The sequence below is a fragment of a genome, unplaced genomic scaffold, assembly GCF_019419815.1.
Source record: "Pyrus x bretschneideri cultivar Hongxiangsu unplaced genomic scaffold, Pyrus_bretschneideri_v1 Contig33, whole genome shotgun sequence".
Classification (NCBI taxonomy): Eukaryota; Viridiplantae; Streptophyta; class Magnoliopsida; order Rosales; family Rosaceae; genus Pyrus; species Pyrus x bretschneideri.
In genome coordinates, this window is record NW_025999646.1 from 4,579,512 (window position 1) to 4,595,267 (window position 15,756).

Here is a 15,756-nt window from a genome sequence, read left to right on the forward strand (position 1 = left end):
ATATTAAATAATATAATATTAGAATTTGTTATTATCCAGCTTCTTAGTCCAATACTGCACCAAACGCTTCACTAAGTTAGTCCAGTTTAGTCTAGTCTAAGCCAGTCCAGCTTAGTCCTTGAAGCTAATCCAGTCCGAGATAGTCCGGCGCAACAAACGCCCCCTTAAAGTCTCAAGAGGAAAACCTAACCACCAGTAAAATTCACCAATTACGTCTTGTGGTGGACTTGGCATATCAAACACAGTGTTGGGCCGGTTCGGTTTTAAACCAACAATGCAGTTACTTAATTCGGCCGATCGGTACCATTTCAATTTGGACATTGCAGGCCCACTATTGAATCTACAGGCTTGGACGTCAGTGGAAAGTAGCGGGCCCATTAGCGAAATCCCCGCGACAAAGGGTAGTGTAGTAATTTAACAGGGAGGTACTAGGGTTGGAGCGACTCTATATAAATCCCCGATACGCAGCCACCAAATCGATAAATTTTGAGCTCCTCGCCTCCTTCTTCTTCCCTTTTTTTCTCTCTGTCAGTCGTATGCGTTTTGTGCTTCGTCGTTGCAACTGGATGTCATTTTCTTTGATTATTTTGTAGAATTTCAAAGCCTCGGTTGTTGTAGAAAAAATTGAGGGACGATTTGTGTGTTTCTTGATTGAGAAGAGCAGCTGAGGTAGAGTGAAAAGGCCGAGTCATCGTTTCGTTCGTCATCTTATAAATTGGCGTTTCGATTGTTTCTCGTCTAAATTTTAAATTACTTTAATTAATTTGTTTTTAATTAGTTTAAATTGTTGGTGAGAAGAGTGCAAATGATGCGTAAAATTTAATATTAAATTTTCTTCACTTTGAACCGACTTATGGAGAATTAGCCTCCCTGTGGATTTTCTACACACTGATGCACTCTCAATTTTTTTACTTTTATTTTCAAAAAATATTTTTAAAAGAAAATTGTTATTAGTATTTTAATATTTTTTTTTAAATTATTGTTAGGATTTCAAAAATTTTATTGGGAACTCCAAACTTGTTTTAAATCGTTTGAATTTTCTGGAAAACAATGTTTCCCAGAAAATCTAAGTTCAAGGAAAACGATCATTTGTATTAGACGGATAATTTAATGGATTTGTATGTGATATGATGAAACAATTTGATTTTCTCTATGAAAACGATTTTTTAAATTCCGCTCTTGCTTACCTCACATAAAATCAAACCTTAGAACGTATTTCTTTCTTAAACGGCTTGAATTTCTTGAGTTTTTGGCCCCGGATAGAGATTCGGAGAGGATCTTAATTCGGCAAATTGAATTCGGAACCTCAAAATTACGACGAATCTTAACCTAAAAATTGAACCTACGGATTATTATAAGGATTGAAAATTCAAAATTGAAAGTTAGTATTTATGTACAATATGCGTGCGGGTACAGCATTGCATGAAAACGAACTGACGAGTCACGAACACCCAAAAGATGCAAGGGACTTGGAGTCTGCTACCTACCTCTTAGAAGACGAAAACGACGTTGGACAGTTGTCGAACCTAGAAATATCAAAGACTTCGATGAACCTCTGATCCGAAACTCGAGCTTTTGCAGCTGCAAACCTCTGGTACTCGTCAAAGATTGAGGTCAGGCACCATCTTTGCAATCTTCTTAAGCATCCCACAAGGCAGCCCGTCCGGTGCTGCACAACATTAATAACAACATTGTTGGAAGATGGAGCCCGAGATTGTTTGAGAAAACACAAAAAATGGGAAATGATAGATTACCTTCCCTCGCTTGCAATGAATCAGGAGCGGGTGGTTTCTTACATCTGCCATATACACAGACAAGCAAATCAGTAAGCTAAATGCACTGTTTTAAAAATCCTCACCTAGGCGCTAGGTAGTTAACTATCGCCCCGATTAATGGGCGTTTGAAAATTTAGAAAGGACGCCTAGACCGCCTAGGCACCCGCCCAGACCCACCTAGACATCCGCCTAGGTTGCGACTCCCGAAAATAAATAACTTTCATTTTGCATTATTTATTTTTTAATAAATTGTAAGATACTTAAATGAACGCACATTATAGCTAGTCTTCTCATGTTTTCATTATGTTTCAATACTTCATAATATATATGTCATTCTATTTGATAATTTGTGATGTAATTATATATATTTTAAGTATAAACAGATACTTATTTACACAAAATATAACATATCTACTTAAATCTGCCTAGGCGCTAGGCCCCAGCCCGCTGCCCGACTAGCGCCTAGAGTCTTTTAGAACTTTGGCTAAATGTAAAACAAACAAGCTGTGGCATAATCTTAAGAACTTAAAAAATAAGAAGCTTTAAGTTCAAGGGGTTTAGTGATACCAAGGACAACTTTTAATGCTTCACGAATTGTGTCCTCCGGGATTTTCACGTAAGGTTCCTGTACAGAATATGTTACACAGCACATGCGTCAAACAACTGATATCATTTATAACTACTCAAAACAAAGTCCTGAGTTACAAACATGAGAAACAGTAATGCATCGTCGAATAGGTGTGGCGCGGTAAGATGATCAAAGTAAGATTTAATAATCAGAAGACCGGTGTCTGGAAAAGTAAAAACCAATCGATGAAAAGGTGAAAACCCAGAATGGCCTCCTATTAGCCTATTAAGAGGGAACACCAGGAGGACCTACACTCATTGCCAGCTGACAAAACACAAGGCCACTGAAATAGGTAAAGTAAATCAATAAAGCTAAAGGTGGACGGCTGCTTCAAAATTGAAAATACGTCACTAGAGAGTAATAATCCATATATACAAATCCAAATGCTGAGTAGGGTTGTCAATATATTTGTCTAACCACCTAGATTTCATGTATTTTTTTAGAGTAAGCAGATAAAGTAAGAATATATATGCAATTCACAGGTGTTGTGGAAGCCAATCAATCACCTAAAATATATGTGTGGACGCATATAGTGGTGCTTCACACTTTTATCTTCCAGTTCCGTTCAAGTATAGTATTCATGCAAAGCAAGCCATAGCGACGCGTGAAAGGTCTGGGTCACTGCCAACTTGCCGACCCCATTTCATGTTAGTGACTAGTCTCTCATGAAAAGCAGAGGTATCGTGGGAGTGGGACACAGCAAGGCCAAATGCCTCATCACACTAGCAATCTAGCTAATGAAGTGAAGTGATATCGATCCACGCAATTTGCCATCTCTCTTTCTAAAAGTGGGTCGATGGTGACAATTATTTCCAAACTCTATGAACTCAAACCAGAAAATCTTCACTCTGAGATGGTTTTATCCGATACCATCAACAAAAATAAATTCAGGCTTTTGTGCAAGTGCTTCAAATCTTATCTACGATCACTTCGTACAACAGATGACCAACGCCCTAATATTAATCAACAACGATACTGTCTTAACTTAACCACCTGCACGTACATACAGACTAGGGGGTGTGGGGCTTTATACAAGGGAACCACGCAATATAAGCTAGTTTCGGACGCGGGACTTTAAAAATCTTGATCGAATCATCAGAGAAGAGAACATCCCAATTTGAAAAATACAAACGAGTATAGTGCCATTACTGTCATCATATTCTCTAATCCCAACTTCCAAGCAATCCAAGCATAAGCCCAGACACAAATTACAATGTAATTATGTTAATATAATATCTGCAAAATAAAGATAAAAGAAAACGAAACCTGAGAGCCATCGATCCCAAACTGGAAAAGGCGAATCCCATTTGCTCTCAAAAACTCTTTGTTCTCCTCCGGATACAGCTCCGGACACAAATATCTGAAATTACCGAAATTCAATCAAACTAAAACCAAATTTGAAGCTAAATTGATCAACAGAAACAAGTTTACGGGAATTTGACTCACATGACGGAACGGAGGCCTAGGGATTTCAAGAAGCTGAAATTGGGGGAATGAGGAAAGCCGGACCTAAACACGCCATTGTCGACCATGGCGAAGTTCAGAGGGGGCACGAACGCCTCTCCGCCCCTCTCATTCTCGTCTCCGATCGCCGCAGCCTTCTCCGCCGGAGACGCCATGCTGATATTCCGTTCTCCGTTCTCTATTTTCATCGCTGCCACCTATTTTTTCGCGCCAAAAAATGGGAAAGCAAAAAATGAGATAATATTTATTTATTCATTTTAATTGGTTTTGGAGTGTTCTAATATGGATGATCAGAGAGAGAGAGGGATTCTGAGAATCCATTGGGGAGGAGGATCTGTATTTATAGGGGAGGGAGGGAGGGAGAGAGAGAGAGAGAGAGAGGGGAGAGGAATATCAGGCCATATTCAGTTGGAGGGCTAAAACTAGCCCAGGAGCCTTTATCTGTGTTTGAGTACATTAATATTTTTATATTAAATTAAGTGGAAATTTGGCTATACCACATAATAGATAGCCTAATTTGATATCGAATTCATTATCCAAGAAATTTGAACGTAAGATCTCTCACTTCTAAGTGAAGAGAAGTATTACCATAATGTAGTACTGAGTGACAACTGTGTTGTATCTTTTCAAAGTTTAATATTTTAAAGATTGGTGTAGACTTTTTTATTTCTTATTTTATTTTATATTTTATTACTTGTTGCGATCCAACGTAGTCTGCCTCAGGCCCTCAGAGTTACATGTTGCCTATTCGGAGGCTAAATTTAGCTTATTCTTTTAGCACAATTTTCTTTAGCTATTTGGTTGGTGACGGATATTTGTCAATTTTAAGGTTAAATGTGGCCTATAAACCTTGGCCGGAGATTTGCAAGAGGAAGAGGATTTTGCATGAGATGTGCACTGGGGTGACCGTGTGGGCGGGTGATGACTCCACTGGGATAAGGGATTTATTTGTGATTTGGGCTTGACTTGATGGAGATTTGGAGAGGAGAAAATCTTTCATACGGCTGATTGTATGCGGCTTTTGCTCACATGAAAAGGGGCCACAGGTAAGGGGTCGTTGATGGTTAATAAACCAATAGAGGCAGAGCAACTTTGATGGAATGCGATGAGTATAGTGACGAAATAATTGTGCTATAGAAGTCTTTCTCCAATACAGGAGACCTAGGTGTTTTGTGCATGTCCTAATGAGCCATGCGGTCAGATTGTCGGACTATAGAATTCTTCATTAGAAAGGAGTCTGTTTATTGACAAGTACGTAACGGCTCGACGGGTGACACATTTGGCACTTTGAGGTCTACTACACCTTGTCACTTGTCGAGAGGTTTTGTACTTGTTTGTAACGTGTAAATATCTCTCTCTCTCTATGTACACCTTGTTCACTTGTCGAGGGGTTTTGTACTTGTTTGTAACGTGTAAATTTATCTCTCTCTCTATGTATACTCACCACCTAATATGAGTGACATAGAAACATGAGGGTACATATCTCCATCGATGCAAGTTGCTCTCCTGATAAAGACGGGCTGATCTTGTTGCAATTATGCTCGACACATGGACTGTTTGTTGGGTACCACACCACGTTCCATCCTCCTACCTTACTCATTCATTGGCAATTGGGCATCCTTCTTTTTAGCTTCTGTACTTTCCAACTGGACTGAGAAGCTTCTGTACAGTTCAAATCACATTGACACAACATCGGTCTGAAAACATTTCCAAACGAGCTCTGAAAGGGAGAAACTTTTAAAAGAAACTGAACGATGTGTTCCACAGTGACAGTTTGAGTAAAACGTAATAAAGAAGACAGCCATCTGTACTTTTTGATATTCAGTGTGAAACCATAACTAAAAGATTTCATCAGTGCTTAAAAACAGAAAAGCTAGCTTGATGTGTAGTAAGCTGCATCGATATACAATGTTCTTACGAATTGTAGCGATTCAAGACGGGGTTATCAAATACCTTAAAACTTTACTTGATTACTGATACTCAGGCTGCAAGTACGAGCACTTTAATCGTTCCTTGACTGTTTGCAGTCAATATCATAGGGCTATCCTTCTTCCAACATACCGCACTGATAAAGTATGGTCCTGGATAGTCATCATTATCGCCTAAATCCGAAGAGCCAAATCTGTGCCAAGTCATAGGTTTCGAGATAGCCTGCAAGTAATCATCAAAACTGAATTAACTAATGTTGGTGCCAAGTATAATTTATAACAAGATGCCTCACAAAGTAGTGTTACTAGAGTAACATCAGGAATACTACTTTACAACTATGGCACTAATCGTGTGTGGGGTTTTAATTTGTTCACGTGTAAATTTCTTTACCTTGTGGTATACGAATAGTTCATTTGTCTCGCTGCCGCAAGCAATGTATTCATTATTTACCGCAAGACCTACAAAGTTCTTCTCGTTCATGTGGCCTCTGTACATGCACAACTGTCAAAGTGAAAACAAAATTACCTTAGACTTTGTTTCTAAATTCATGAAAGTATCATAATGTGTATAGAAATCTAACGTGTCATAAGAAGATAACTCACAGGCAAGTTTTCCTTTACGTCCCACAACCGCAGTGTGCTGTCAGTGGATGCAGAAGCAAGTTCGTTGTTAGACAAGAATTTTACATACGAAACAGCTTTTCTATGGCCACGGAACAGGTGCAGTGGTTGGCTGATGTTTCTCAAGTCATAATAATGAATGTGATGGTCAGCAGAGCCAACCTGAAAAATTACTAAGTGGATTAGGGCAAGACAATATATACTAGTTTTGTTTAATACCAATGGAATGGAATGAAACAAAAGGAATCAACTGTAAATGCTCGAAATATGGTGAAGGTTAGAAATTTGGAATTCTGAAGAACAGAAACATACTGCCACGAAAAAGCTGGATCCAGGATTATACTTGACAGAACATATATTTGCCTTCATGTCGATGTTAAGAACACTTGCTTCTTGCTTTGTGCACCAAATTTTGACCTGAAAACACATGATGAGACTGCTTATAAGCAATCTAATATGGGCCACATGAGAATTTCATATGGGGTTGGCAAGAGCACTGAAATGTCATATTCTTAACGGATTTTCCAGAATGAACTTTACTCCATCTCGAATACCTTGCAGTCATCACTTCCGGACACAAGCATTGAAGGATCGGTGCATGAAAAATCAACGCTCCAAGCTCGCTTTTCATGCTCCTCATATTCCATCATACTCTGGTAAGAGAAGAGCCTTGTTATATAGTATGTGAACAAATGTGGCTGGGGCAGCAGAGGTGTGTAGATTGGCAAATATTTTAATGACAATCTTTCACTACCTGACGAGTATTTACATCCCAAACAGTTACTATCCCCTCGTAGTCGCTACTAGCAATATGGTTTTTAGTGTACATATTCCAGCTCAAGCAACTAAGTTTGGATCGTGAGGATATCTCCACAATAGGACAGTGGATATCGGTTGGTTCGTTAACCAGCTGAAAGTAATCACATTAGAACTTCTTAACAAGTCAATTAACTAAAGTGTAGCAAAAGTTGACGAGTATATATATAGTATACACTAAACTGTAGTGAAAGCATTTTCTTATGAGAAAAATCAATAGTTATCTTAAAGTAAAATAAAAAAATCAAGGAAGGTACCCTTGCATATTAAACTATAACAAACTACTTTTAATTAAAGATCAACTAGATTTCATCAGCAGCACTTGGAAGCAATAGATTGAGTCATCACTCAACATTGGCCCTGGAACATTATCCAGTTTAATAAAAGACTAAAAGTTACTGACATTTTACAGCTGCGAGGTATCTGTCCAATGCTTACCGAGGAAAATTCAAAAACCTTGATGCACCGTGAAACTCCAGCAGTAGCAAAGAGCTCTTCATCACGATCAAATTCTATACTGCAGCAAGTATAATGGGAATCTCAAATGCCAACAGATTTGATTGAAATTTTCACACACAATTCGCAAGTTGTAGTAACCAAATGGCATGATAGGTCACAAGCTAGCAGCCCCTAATGAAAGGGAGTCATCCAATATTTACAAAAAACGGTGCATGAGAGTCGGTATTTAAAATCACCTTGACACAATATTAGCAGAGTGAAAAAGATCACCGGGACTAAGTTCAGCAATGACTCTCAATCGACTGTTTCAAGCAACCAAACAGGTATGAGGGACTATACCAAGATAGGATTCCCTAAAAGAAGTTTGAAATGATACTTCAGAAGCTTATACCTGTATTGTGTAAAGCTTGCAAGCACAGATTGAAAATCTTCAAGGCCTGGATTGTAACCTTCTATGTCCATGGCGTTTGTGTCCTCTTCCTGTCTGTTCCAATTTCGTCGCTTTTGCAAGTAGCACTCTTGTAGATCATTAAACTGTTGCAAGTTGCATAGCAAGGAAAAGGAAAAGTACAATATTTAGAAAGCCTTAACATAACCAGAACATGCAAACAATCCTTGGATCAATTAAGCCGACAACAACAGAACAAAAGTCACTTTGCAAGATTACTAACCTGCGAATGGACACGCCTTTTTCTTGCTAGTGATAGTGCTCCTGGTGTTGTAACACACTGCATTTCAGACCTTCCATAAGCATCCTTCAGTTGGAGCAACTTGGAGCTTGATTGCCCGTTTACATCAGCTCTCTTGTTCTGCAGGTTGAAAGAACTCATCCGGTCTTGCACATATTGCGTGCTGCAGGCAATGCCGTTGCCATGCTGATCACCGGGAACAAGCATTCTCAGCTTTGCGGACCTCTCCTGTTCCCAGCTGCATAGTTCTAGTCTATGCCTCTCAACGGCAGTAATGTCCTCCTCGATGTACCTGAGATCGGCCTCTAACTGCAGAGGGAAACAGAACAACATAACCAATCCCCGTGCCAAAAACAAAACAATTAGAAAACTAAAACAGTAAAACCAAAAACCTATTATAATTGGAACCTCATTGAGCTCTTGAAGCTTTTGCCTTCTCAGACAATGTAAGAAGCTAAGCATGATGTCCATGCTTTTCTCGGCTTCTTGTAGCTCCATTTTTCTCCTCTTCTCTTCAAGCAAGGACAAAAGGCCGTCCAGCTCTTTGATCGACATCTCGCAGCCCTGTCTAAGATTGCCAAGAACAAGTCATTCAAGTAAATACGACCATTTTTTTCTTTCCCTTTTTCGATACAAGTGATATTGGGGTAGGGGATTCGAACACAATAACTTGGTAGCAGTAAAATTTCGAAACCACTTGAGTTAATTAAGCAAGATTAAGTCAATAAAGATACAAAATTTCGATTAATTGTGACAAACATGACTAAGGCTTGGAAGTGCTTTTAGCTAAAAGCGCTTTCGAATAACCAAAACGTTTCTAATAAGATTTTACTGAAAAAGTTACAATTTATTAAATATTTCGACGTTCTTGTTGAAATAAAAGCAATTATGAGTAGAAGTGCTTTCTAGAAAAGCATTTTCAAATGGGCCCTGATACTGACCTTGTTCAATTCCCGACTAAGAAGTTCAAACGGAGATGCATTCTTCGCCATCCGAGAATCCAAAGCATTTTTCAGCAACTGCAAATTCCAATGAAAAGCTACAAACTTTCGAGCACTTTCTCGGCAACCAAACACCAAAACACGTCCAAATCCAAAGCTGAAAAAAGCGGTAAAAGAACGAACCTTGTCGAGCAAGAAATTGGGGAAAATGCTGGCCGGGGTGAGGGAGCTAGCGCAGCAAGGGCAATCGCTCTTGATGCGGAGATGAGTTGAAATGCAGACGTGGCAGAAACTATGGCCGCAGGCGGTGAGGAAGGCGTCTCTGATGATCTGCATGCATATCGGACACGTCATGTCCTTGTCCGGCTCGTCGTCAAACGGCGCCGTTTCGGCGGCGGAGTCCGTGAAGTGTTCGGATTTCACGGTGGGGACCAGCGCACCACCCATTGAGCTCTCTCCCATTGTAGGGACTGAAATAGAATTTAAGACTCTGTAGTGAGAGAAAGAGGAGAGAGAGAATTGAAGACTGTGTGTCTCGTCTGGGCGAAGCGTGCGTGAGTAGACCATTTGACTTGAAGAGTTTCTGAGGGCGATAACTGCGCACGTTAGGCGGGTAATTATTTTTTGTTTTATTTTATTTTATTTTTCTTAATTTGGAAGGGACGATCGAAAATTGAACACGATGTACTAATTTAAAAGCTAGTGTATCAGAAACTAACTACTACTTATTAATAAAATGGAATCGTCCACCGAACGGATAAAGTTTTCAATGTGCCGAGAACACAATTTAGTATACAAGTGTTAAAATATAATTGTTAAAAAAATTTCAAGTATCTGATCAATTGTATTATTGTATTTAGTGTATCGGACCGTATTTTACATACTGAAAAATCTCTCATTCAAAGAGAAAGAAAAGGTCAAGAAGAAAGGACAGTGAAGTTTTACATCTATTTTTCTCCCTGGTACCACCAAGTTCGAACCACTAATTTTTATAGTTTAAATCAATTTAAGTAGTATCGTTTGTGTCAAAATTAATAGAATGAATTTGCGTGTTCTTTATGCAGGTTAATTCGTGGATTTTCACCAATTTTTTCCTTCTAACAATTAACTAACTCGTTAAAATTATCACTTTACTAAATAAAGAGTTTTAATTTATGGTAAACGATAAACCTGTAAAGTAGGCGTATGTTTGCTCTATTTTCTAACCCCTTCAACAACTAGATTTTTAATACATATGTAATTAACATAACAAAACGAGAATCAGAATAATTTTAATACGCTGTTCTAAGTAGATAAATAGCGATAATATTGAATGATGAGAGAATAGGATAGCCTATAGGCTATAGTGCAAGTCGGTTTGGTCATCAATCAAGAAGACAGTTCCACGGTTCGATTTGTTTTCTTGGCAAAAATGGCCCATGGATGTGGACCAGAGTTCGCTGCTAGTGATGGGATGATGATGCTGCTGTTAGATATTTTCTCTGGTTTTAAATGCAGCCGGACCCAGGCGGTTTGACAATCCAACGCAACCTAGTTGAAGGATGCACCGAAACAAGAATAGAAGTTTTAACGAAACACTTCTATTTGAAGACTGTTTATTTTTAACGAAAATGATATTTTTATTTTAAAATGCCACTTCTGATACTATTTACTTACAACACATTTTTGTCATTTTAATTAAAACTCAAAATTTTCAAGTTATTTTCATTAGTTTTCCTAAAAAGAAGATGCTGGGTTTGGGTTACCACATGTTAATGATATTAGACACGTCCTCGGATTACTTTTGAAATAGCTAAAAGCGTTTTAGGACATGCTTCTGAGTCGTAAAAGTAATTTTTTAGTGTTTTTTTTTTTTAAGAAGTAACTAGGAAGAACTGGATTTTTAGTCAACACTCTAATCTCCGAAGTGTTTCCTACATGAGCGTGTTGTACATTAAAACCGAAAGCCCCGGCAAAAACGTCAAAGAAATGGGAAAGAACACCACATCCATGTCTTCGTCTTATACTTCTTTTGTAATTTAGATCTATACTATATCATTCTTCTGTATACAAATTTCTTTTACCATTCACTAATTGTACCTAATTTTCCTGTTTTCTCCTCTTGTATCGAGTAATCATCACTTTGCTGGCGTTGTTGTGACGGATTTCTTTATGCAATCTGCAATACCTTCACAATCTGTTTGAGGAACGACGCAGGTAGAGTCATCGTCTAAGGAGTCTTCCGTGCGTGCGTGAGGAGACGAGAGGTTCCCATGAGTCTGGCAGGCCTTCATTGTCTTACAGTGTTCAGCTTCATCATCTCTTATGTTCAGAAATGTGTCGTACAAATTCTCTGAAAATGGAACATTTGTCAAAAACACAATGCAAATTAGGTCATACCATCATTCTGAACTTATTCCCGCTTATGTTGGTACAAAGCTGTGCAAGACTATTTTAGGTTCCTGAGACTGGTCCCGTCCCAACTATTTATATAGCGGAAATGAGACGTCATAGTTTCAACAGGATTCTAAAACAAAGTCTAAAATTGAGCAAACTCATAGGCATGTCGATGTATGAACTGACATTAGAAAATCAGAATCTGAAGACTTGCCTATTTTTGGCCTTCGAGAATTGGGAGGTCTTGAAGTTTGAAATTCATCTGCATAAAATTTGGGGGGAATGTTAAGTCTTCGTTGTTGCCTTTCAGGATACAAACAAAGACTGAAAAACAGACAAAACTTACCAAATAAGTACATGTCACCGCTAGTGTAGTATTTCACAGCAACCTCAGGAGCAGGCATCTTTTTCAAATCCTCTACAACAGAAGAAAATACCACATCAGGTTAAGTGAATTTGTATTCGAGGTCAGTGTAAGACAGTGCATTTTACAACTGATTGATTAAGATCATCACTTGGACGTTACATGCTTAGAATATTCGATGTGATCCAACAAACACCTTTTTTGTGATTCAACCTACTTGGTCTTAAGGCATCAAGTCCTGAAAAACTCTAAATCGTACCTCCTCGGGCCTTGATAAACTTGTCGTAGGTTGAAAATGCATGGCTCTCTACACATTCAGAGAAGTGATCTGCAATAGTGATCAAACAAAATACATGAAAATGCATTTTAACATAAACGCTAGGCTGGCTAATTTTCTGGTTACCTATTCTACAATGCCCTTCGATTCAGTCACATAAGGAAGATGAACACAAAAATGCAATCAATAGAAGACTACTCAGTGCAACAAGGGATTCGGAAAGTAGAGATTAGAATGTAATCTTTTAACGAAGTCAGCCATATACTCTGTAATCATTTGGTTTAGATGGAGAGGAAGTTCTTGTAAGTTTGCAACCAATAAGGATAATGCACCAACACAACGCTCGGATGCAAGTGAGGCAACAAAAGCAGAAGAATTATAGTACATTAAAAACTAGATGCTCATACTTACATGCCATCCTTGGGCTTATTAAATACATAAAGGCCGTCATAAAATAATAGAAGACTGCAATGTGCTGAGCAAGAAAGCGGTCAAACCACCAAGCATTTCCCCCCAATTCCTGCAATTAGATCCATATTCTATTAATTATATCAAGCAAAACATGTAGATATTAAATAATATTATGTTATTACACAAAGAAGATCCTTACTTCCATGATAAGCAAATGGTGCATCTCATTCCAGCTCTCAGCAAAATGCACCTTCAGATAATCTGCTCTTCTCCACCAGCCAAAACTCTCATACATGTGCAGAACAGACATAAAGGCTGCCAAAGATTTACCACAAAGACACAGACTTAAAACTCGCAACTAGAAACCAGAGTAGATATTAGGAACACAACTACTGAAGAACGCACTGATCCACAAAGGTCATTAAAATGGATTAACATATTCCTAAACGGGTAAAATGCACAATTTGAGAGAAAATTAAAAGGAATGTAATGGCACACCCTTCCATGAAATCAATCATTATCATCTTGACCTCCAGAAGATGATGATACGAAGGCACTCCATATACCAGACCAAATCATAATTATAATAGATGATACGGTCAAATTTTGAAGTATGTGAGGGCATGCATGATTTGGCTGTACATTTTCTTGACTAACGTAACAATAAATATGCACTGCCTTCAAATGTGAGTTGTCCTCAATCATTTGAATGCTTAAATTCATCTTGCTTGAAAAGGAATTTCTTTGCATATTTTTATAAATACGAAGTACGGAACCCTTGCAATATTTACTAAAATTGGCGTAGTAGCACTCACCGAAGTAAGGAACCCTTGCAATAGTTTCCAGTACGAAGAACCTTGCATAATCTCGGTCCCGGTACAGAGTATCAAGTACCTTTATCACTGTATCCTGGAATGAATAGTAGAACTGAATTAAAATCTAACATCAATAACAACCGCCAAAGACAAAAGCTCCTAAACTTCCCAAAAGTGATATCAAATCAAGCGTATAATAAATCAACTAGGACGACATCTTAATACTAAAGTGCTAGGATCATCCTGAATATTCAACAGAAGGTACAAACTGCAATCTGTGTTTCACATTCGGTAGGTGCGCTGAATGAATAAAAAAAGCTACCAAATGATATAACATTTCTTCGAAAAATCGACACTTGGAGCTAGGCAAGCACAGTAAAGCGATTAATTTAACAAGAGTTATGATTTACCGTAAGGAAGATGTTGAAGGTTTGTTCACACTTGATAACCCAGCTCTCAAAAGCACTTGAAGACGAATTCTCTAGGGGATTCTCACTGCTTGCTTTCAATTCATCGAAGGTTGAAGCCTTGAACTCAAAGGACTCCTCCACTACCACTTTCTCTTCATCTTCTTGCAGAATAGTTGCTCGAACTCTATACGAATTTCAATACCAAATTACAAATTTTATTTATCAAATTATTAAAAAGTCCACAAATTTGAATTCAGAATCCGATTACAAAAATAACCCATAAAGCACAAACACCAAAATTTAAGGTTTTCTCGCAAATGGCAAGTTGGCAACATTAAGGATTCAATTTTTTTAAACCCATAAAGCGGTGGAAAACAGATATACCTGGAAATCGACGGACGAGCTGAAATGGGATTGTGAGGAAAACGATTCCGGGATGAAAAGGCTGAATTCTTCAAGCTCCTACTTGCTCCGAGAGAAGAAGAAGGGCGGGAGGCGGAGAATGCAAACACCGTCGAATACAGAGTCGCCGCCACCATTCTCGACGAATTTTGCAGAGAATTCAAACCCCCAAAAGAAGTGGAAATCAAAATTGGAATTTGGTTTTTCGATTCGTCAGTTGGTGTGATGGGAAATAGTCAACCGCCAAAGGGAGGGAGAGGGAGTGTGAAAAATAGCATCAAATATTGTGTCGTGTTGTAGGAAATGTGGGGAGGGCAGCATGCAACTATTGTTGATTTGAACATACAACATACGATAAACGAATAAGATCATTTAATCCTAGAAGTCTTAGCAAAATGATTCGGCGAAGATTCTTCTTCATGGCCGACTGCATTTTTACTTGGTGCTTTCTAGAAACACGACACAATGACAAACGTTTGTCTACACTTGAATTTTGTATTCATTTTTTCGTGGACGTGGCTGCTTTTATCACCAGTTGCTACTGGACTGTTGGGCTTTTGGTCTTTCTTGCTTTGATCACCCTTGGGCTTGAATTGGGCTTCTTCACTATGAATTGAAAATTAGTGGTTCTTTGTACACTTAAATTTTGTTTCTAGGCATTCATAACTTTATTTAAAAAAAAATTGTATACCAGTATATAAAATGACCACAAGGTAATTAATGATTTCTTAAGATAAACAATTATTTTCCTTGGACATTGTTACTCTAAAAATTACAAAGCTTACGTGGCGCACATGCTGAGTAACTAATAAGCTAACTACATGATTCGATTGAATACGAGGCGTGTCAACTCGTTGGCCGAGCTCGGCCGAGAAGTAAAATTTGTTGATGTTGCGTTGAGTGTGTTGCTAACTTCTTTATGTAACCAATCGACTGAAGAACTTCGTGACTGTTGAATTTTATAGTAAAATCAAAGAGAAAGCCTTCATAATTAATACAAGGAATATGGGCGTCCAAAGAAAATAAAAAATGGATGGCCTGTAAAAAATAAATTCATAAAAAAGTAAAAGAATAGTATATTTAGAAGTTTAGTAAATTATTTTGGATGTTCAAAAGAAATGTGTGAAAATAAATTGTGTGTCCAAAGATAAAATTGGGTGTACACATAACTACTTATTGAAAATAGGGTGTGCGATCTACACATCATTTTTTACTTCTTACATAATTTTTTAATTTTCTATCATCGGATCGAATGAATTGAAGAATATCAAATGACATAAACTAATAAGGGGTGTGTGAGAAGTAAAATGGGGTGTGTAGATAACACACCCCATTAAAAATATAGCAGCTCTTGCATGTTATGGTCGGTCGTTTACTAAA

At 38.1% G+C, this 15,756-nt stretch overlaps 3 protein-coding genes and 1 non-coding gene across 9 annotated transcripts; 1 reads left to right on the forward strand and 3 right to left on the reverse strand.

The window, feature by feature from the left end:
- The first annotated feature begins 617 nt into the window (after positions 1-617).
- LOC125480510 lies at positions 618-744 on the forward strand. Its single transcript, XR_007260869.1, has one exon. It is a non-coding gene; the product is annotated as a small nucleolar RNA snoR111 (small nucleolar RNA).
- A 605-nt stretch (positions 745-1,349) lies between these two features.
- Positions 1,350-4,250, reverse strand: LOC103948239 (tyrosine-protein phosphatase DSP1). The gene is made up of 5 exons (XM_009359247.3): positions 3,850-4,250; positions 3,670-3,763; positions 2,343-2,400; positions 1,755-1,798; positions 1,350-1,669 (listed from the first exon to the last, which is right to left on the reverse strand). The coding sequence occupies exons 1-5, from the start codon at positions 4,053-4,055 to the stop codon at positions 1,484-1,486; spliced, it is 588 nt and encodes a 195-aa protein (XP_009357522.2). The 5' UTR covers positions 4,056-4,250; the 3' UTR covers positions 1,350-1,483.
- Positions 4,251-5,074: 824 nt separating this feature from the next.
- LOC103948238 (E3 ubiquitin-protein ligase COP1) lies at positions 5,075-9,805 on the reverse strand. Of its 6 annotated transcripts, none has more exons than XM_048591087.1 (13): positions 9,505-9,805; positions 9,322-9,399; positions 8,363-8,944; positions 8,083-8,225; positions 7,928-7,993; positions 7,671-7,749; positions 7,171-7,326; positions 6,971-7,069; positions 6,729-6,833; positions 6,399-6,578; positions 6,187-6,297; positions 5,821-6,018; positions 5,075-5,529 (listed from the first exon to the last, which is right to left on the reverse strand). In XM_048591087.1, exons 1-12 carry the CDS (start codon positions 9,781-9,783, stop codon positions 5,848-5,850), a joined length of 2,049 nt encoding a protein of 682 aa, XP_048447044.1. In that variant the 5' UTR covers positions 9,784-9,805; the 3' UTR covers positions 5,075-5,529; positions 5,821-5,847. The 6 variants fall into 6 exon arrangements, with proteins under 6 accessions (XP_048447044.1, XP_048447045.1, XP_048447046.1 ...); XM_048591088.1 differs by having other exon boundaries at positions 5,075-5,587; XM_048591089.1 differs by lacking the exon at positions 5,075-5,529 and having other exon boundaries at positions 5,688-6,018; positions 8,363-8,689; positions 8,789-8,944.
- Positions 9,806-11,200: 1,395 nt separating this feature from the next.
- On the reverse strand, positions 11,201-14,594 carry LOC103948237 (ubiquinol oxidase 4, chloroplastic/chromoplastic). Its single transcript, XM_009359240.3, has 9 exons — positions 14,359-14,594; positions 13,975-14,158; positions 13,565-13,658; positions 12,949-13,064; positions 12,750-12,858; positions 12,321-12,389; positions 12,044-12,115; positions 11,912-11,959; positions 11,201-11,653 (listed from the first exon to the last, which is right to left on the reverse strand). The coding sequence occupies exons 1-9, from the start codon at positions 14,511-14,513 to the stop codon at positions 11,439-11,441; spliced, it is 1,062 nt and encodes a 353-aa protein (XP_009357515.2). The 5' UTR covers positions 14,514-14,594; the 3' UTR covers positions 11,201-11,438.
- Positions 14,595-15,756: the final 1,162 nt, after the last annotated feature.

Coding starts and splice junctions, on each gene's coding strand:
- LOC103948239 (XM_009359247.3), bottom strand. CDS start 4,055: ATGAAAATAGAGAACGGAGAACGGAATATCAGCATGGCGTCTCCGGCG. Junction 2,401..3,669: donor TTGGGATCGATGGCTCTCAG/GTTTCGTTTTCT, acceptor TATTCTGTACAG/GAACCTTACGTGAAAATCCC. Junction 1,799..2,342: donor AGCATTAAAAGTTGTCCTTG/GTATCACTAAAC, acceptor TGTATATGGCAG/ATGTAAGAAACCACCCGCTC.
- LOC103948238 (XM_048591087.1), bottom strand. CDS start 9,783: ATGGGAGAGAGCTCAATGGGTGGTGCGCTGGTCCCCACCGTGAAATCC. Junction 6,834..6,970: donor CCGGAAGTGATGACTGCAAG/GTATTCGAGATG, acceptor ATGTGTTTTCAG/GTCAAAATTTGGTGCACAAA. Junction 6,019..6,186: donor AACTATTCGTATACCACAAG/GTAAAGAAATTT, acceptor GATTACTTGCAG/GCTATCTCGAAACCTATGAC.
- LOC103948237 (XM_009359240.3), bottom strand. CDS start 14,513: ATGGTGGCGGCGACTCTGTATTCGACGGTGTTTGCATTCTCCGCCTCC. Junction 12,116..12,320: donor GTTTATCAAGGCCCGAGGAG/GTACGATTTAGA, acceptor CTTCTGTTGTAG/AGGATTTGAAAAAGATGCCT. Junction 11,654..11,911: donor TTCTCGAAGGCCAAAAATAG/GCAAGTCTTCAG, acceptor TTCCATTTTCAG/AGAATTTGTACGACACATTT.